The sequence below is a fragment of the Psammomys obesus genome, unplaced genomic scaffold, assembly GCF_907164565.1.
Source record: "Psammomys obesus unplaced genomic scaffold, mPsaObe1.curated_primary_1811, whole genome shotgun sequence".
Taxonomy (NCBI): Eukaryota; Metazoa; Chordata; class Mammalia; order Rodentia; family Muridae; genus Psammomys; species Psammomys obesus.
The window spans coordinates 6,143,973-6,148,916 of record NW_026596466.1 but is presented as its reverse complement, the minus strand read 5'-3'; the positions used below and the strand labels follow the sequence as shown (position 1 = coordinate 6,148,916).

The window sequence follows — 4,944 nt, the reverse complement described above, 5'->3', positions numbered from 1 at the left end:
ATATATATATATATATATATATATATATATATATATATATATATATATATATATATATATATTCTGTGCATCTTTAAAAGTTCGATGCGGGAGCGTATGTTAAGGGCAGGTAATTTTGATATTTTGGAGAGAATAAAGAGTGTAGTGGTTGCAAATAGAGAAGTAAAATGAGCCAGAGAAAGAATTTAAAATCAAATAATATACCTGGCAATCAGATTAAATATTAGTAGTTTTAATTAGTGAATAAAAATAGTTTAAGACAAGAACTTCACCACACTCCAGAAAAAAAGAGATTCCTTGCATACAATTTGTGGGGATGTAAATTAAGGAAATTAAGAAACACTCTGTGGATATATATTAAAAATATTGCAGTCTGTTATTTTCTCAGTGCTGATATAAAACTCAGGCCTTTACACATGGTCAGCAAACATGTCATCCTTGAGCAACGGTCCAAGTTGCCCTGGGTGTCCAGCTCAATCCTATCTGAGATTTGCACATTGAGAACAGGGTTTATGACTGATGTTGGATCAGGAGATTTGAAGGGAACAACCTTTATTAATAGCTCATCTCTTCAAAGATTGAGTCTTTTGTGGTCTTAGTTCACATCACAGAAAAAAGACGAGCAAAAGTTAAAGTACAACCTCCATGTGATCTATCCATCTTCTTGCTGGTCAGACAATGACACCAGCTCATGTGAGAGACCTCTGTATGCCCATATTCATTGAAGCCATGTAAAAACTTCCAGAAGCTGCGAGAGGAAAGGACGTTGCAAGCTATCATGACAAATGAGTGATAGATATTGAGAAAAATGTGTTTAATCAGATTTAAGCAAATTTCCATATATGCATGTATCAAAATTTTATTTTATTCAGCTGCCATGCACAATTTTTTAAGTGCCTCAGTTGATGTAAGTTTGAAAAATAGACAAAAGTTACCACATCCCTTTCCCAAAAGGACAATGACTCTCCATAAACATTTATGTTCAGGTATTTTAGTTCCCCAGAGCTCATATTGGCAAGAAGTCTCTTCATGTCCAAGCTTATCACTTTCCACATTAAAAAGAGTCATGTTATCCTACCCGGCCCAGTTTAGTCTGCTTTATTTTTAATTTTTATTGTTTTGAGACCCAGGCATGGCTCTCTCCATCATTCTGCGTCTAGAGCTGTGATTACAGGCATGTGCTGTAATCTGGCTGGTCTGAATTAAATTTGAGCCCCATCTAGCCTGGAGTAGCACAGTGCTTCTCTGGGTAGTCAGGCTTTTCTGCATATAAATAGACTAGGGAGCAAGAAAGGGCATCAGGACCAGGTACCCCTACTATCTCCGAGAATCAAAGCATTCTAGCTTGGTGGGCACTTAAAGATATTCACGCCCAAACTACTGATGGGGTCTGGAAATGGCACAAGTTTCATCTGTAAGGACAATGGTTTGGGACTAAGATAGGAGGAAACAAGATTGAAAGCCAGAACTTTTCCCTATGTAAGCGCACATGCGAAGGAAAGGGGCTGACCAGGACTGTTCAGAAGCCAGAGAACTCAGGCTCAGAGACGGGAAAAAGACCAAAGCCACTGGACACACATCCAGTGTTCACTTAGCGATGTGTTCACTCTCCAAAGTGTGCCTATGGATATTGTTGTTTTTTGCTGAATTGGGCACTGCAGCCAGACTTCCGGACTTCCTCAGAACAGTGGGTGGTTCTGAACTTGTGACTCACTTTGACCTCTCAACTGACCTTGCATCTTTCAAAATTATTTTCTTTCAGCAAAGAGTGGATTTCCTTCAGCTGATGATAAACTCTCAGAATTCCAAAGTGAAAGAGTCTCATAAAGGTAACAAGGATGCTTCATGTTTAACAATGGGGAACCTCAGAGTCGGGGGTTGTTCCGGAAATATTCAGGAGGCTTTTCAGGTAGATGAATATGTTTCCAAATTGCAAACAAACAATTCCAACTCCTCCAAGCCCAACCTAACACACAGATGCAGACAGTGTATACAGCAGGCAGAGGAACTTTCTAGAATCACAGGATTTTTACTGTGTTCAAAGCCTGAAGGGCAGCTGTAAGCATGTACTTCAGGCTTGGAGGTCATTGGTGGTCTCTGGATCTTGTGCCACAGAACAAGTTCCATCTCAGCCTCATCTAGATCCCCTGAGTCAGAAACTGTGCCTGGAGATTTGTGTCTGCACACGCAGTGGTCAGGAGCAGCCCACAATGGTGACAGTCACTGGCCACAGGGTGCAGGTCCTCTCAGCGAGCGTTTGAGTTACAGTCACGCATTGGTTTCCGTGCAGTCGATTTGAAATATGTGGAGAAAGCCCTGGTCTGAAGCACACACCCTGCTTCTCTTCACAGTTTTTCACCTACACATTTTCCCATCACGCACGGCTTTTGAGGAAACCGTTGCTGTGATAGTTGAAAAATGGTGGCTTTCTAATTCCAACTCTGAGCTATTGACCCTGTAGGAGAGGGAAAAGTGTCCTGCTTTCAGGGTTTCATTCAAAGCGTAGCTTACACGTTTTAGAGAAGTGATAGGCTCACAGCTGATTTCAGCCGAACACACACAGGATCTCATACTTTTCTGCCCTCATGTGCACAACCTCCCATTCTTTTTAGAATACATTTCAGAGATTCACTTATTTTGTTTGTGTATGTATGTGGGCATGCACATGCAATCGTGTGCGCGTGTGCGCGTGTGCGCGTGGAGGGAAGAGGATAACTTTCATGATTTTGTTCCTTCGTTCCCCCTTTGGGTTTTGGGAACGAACTCAGTTCACTGGGCTTGGCAGCAGGCCTTTTGTCTGCTGAGCCATCTTGCTGGGCCACTACACGCTCCCATTTTTTAACATTCATCAATGGGGTAGTATGCTTGTCATGAGCATCGAGCTTACATGCTTATATTATCACGGAAAGGCCCACAATTACAGTTAGGATTCATTCTTGGTCTTGTCTATTGTGCTGATTTGACAGATGTGTGCTGGTATGCCACACTGTAGCAACACACAAAGTGTTATTCGTCATTTCCACATCTTTATAAATCAATTTCTTTCTTTCTGTTGCAAGATATTACAGCTCTGATAGATTTCTCTGATATCACCGATTTATTCAAAATTGCAAATTTTCAGTGTGAAATAAAATGTCAACCCAACCATATATGGATTTAACCTAGGACCCCTGCACAGGTGTAGCCCATGGCACGTCAGTGTCCACTTGGGCTCCATAGTAATAGGAACAGGGACTGCCTCTGACATAATCTGATTGGCCTGCTCTTTAATCACCCCCCCCCCCGAGAGGGGAGCAGCCTTACCAGGCCACAGAGGAAGACAACGCAGCCACTCCTGATGAGCCCTGATAGACTAGGATCAGAAGGAAGGAAAAGAAGACCTTCCCTATCAGTGGACTTGGGGAGGGGCTTGCGTGGAGAAGGGGGAGGAAGAGAGGGGTTTGGGAGGGGAGGAGGAAGGGAAATACAGGGGGAATACAAAGTGAATAAAGTGTAATTAATAAAGAATTTTAAAAAACGAAGTAAAAAAAAAGTCAACCCAAAAGCCGGGACCTAGATTTAATTATTCTTTTGGGGATTGTTCCTTCTAGAATTCTTTCAGTGGAAAAAGTTATGAAAATAAAGTATGAATCCATGGAAGAGAGAAAAAACATTTCTCATTTTAAAATTTCGTGTGTGTGTGATATGTGTGTACACCTTCAAGGTGTATAGGGCCACAGATGTGCGCGCTTGTGGAGGACCAGGGCTGACGTCAGGGGTCATGCTCCATTGCTCTCCCGTCTTGTTGACTGAAGCAGGGTCTCTCGGCGAAAGCCAGTGCTAACAGTTTCAGCTAGTCCCACTAGTCCTCTTGCCCTTGGAATCTCCTGTCTCTTCCCCCTGAAGCTGGGATTACATGCAAGGCCTCTGTGCCTAGCTGGCATTTATGTGGGTTATGGGATTGGAGAAAACATTTCTGTATCCGCATTCAATGATATAATCTCCATATTCATTCTCTCTCTCTCTCTCTCTCTCTCTCTCTCTCTCTCTCTCTCTGTGTGTGTGTGTGTGTGAATGCTAGTGAGGAAAGAATTGGCAGTGAATGAATTCACACTTGGGAACACACACAAAGAATATTATTGAGTGATCTGCAAGGGGGCAAGGGTGAATGTGTGGAGTAACTAGAATACTGTCTGCAGAACAGGGCTCCGCTCTAAAGAAGAATGTGGATGAGCATCTTTATGTGTAGTTTCATGGCACATCATTCATACCATATGACTGTGGAGCAAGTTTATACTTGACTGTCTATTTATACTTTATGGGAAGTTAACATGAGTCACCGTGCACACATTTTTTTGTAATCTCTGCCTTGTAACGAAGAGCCATGCAAATAAGGAGGAAACACACAAGGGCAGTTTTGCTGTGTGTAAGGTCAGCCTTAGTGAGAAGCTTGGTTCTTGAGGAATAGAGCTGCAGTTCACAGGGTCAGGCACAGCGCTCCATGGATGCAGTTCATTGGCAGGTCAGGCTCCTCCCGTGTGAGATTTCTTCAAAAACTCTCTAATGACGATTGGTTTATTAGAATATTGCTAGTCATTACCCTTTGATTAAAAAGATTTTTTTGTAACTTATATCCAAGTGTGTGTGTGTGTGTGTGTGTGTGTGTGTGTCTATGTGAATGTATGGGTGCAGATGCCTGGGAGGTCAGAGGAGGGTATCAGATCCCCTGGAGCTTGGGTTACAGATGCCTGTAAGCTGCCTATAACTGAACTCAGATCAACTTGCATTCTTTTTTTAATATAATTTTTTATTTATTACAATTTATTTACTTTGTATCCCAGCTGTAAGTCTCTCTGTATCCCAGCTGTAAGTCCCTCCCTCACTCCCACACCTGCTCCCATGCCCCTCCCCCAGTCCACTGATAGGGGAGGTCCTCCTCCCCTTCCCTCTAACCCTAGCCTATCA

The 4,944-nt window shown here is 42.6% G+C and overlaps 1 protein-coding gene across 3 annotated transcripts in view; it reads left to right on the top strand.

Annotated features, from left to right (window-relative positions):
- LOC129670203 (cytochrome P450 3A9-like) overlaps positions 1 to 4,944 on the top strand; it is a 26,894-nt gene that overhangs the window by 12,442 nt on the left and 9,508 nt on the right. For all 3 annotated transcript variants that reach the window (XR_008719138.1, XM_055598695.1, XM_055598696.1), the window contains one exon: positions 1,763 to 1,829. Coding sequence is in view for 2 of the 3 variants with exons in the window: in XM_055598695.1 (XP_055454670.1) it covers positions 1,763 to 1,829 (67 nt within the window). In the remaining variant the exon portion in view is untranslated. The remainder of the gene's footprint in view (positions 1 to 1,762; positions 1,830 to 4,944) is intronic.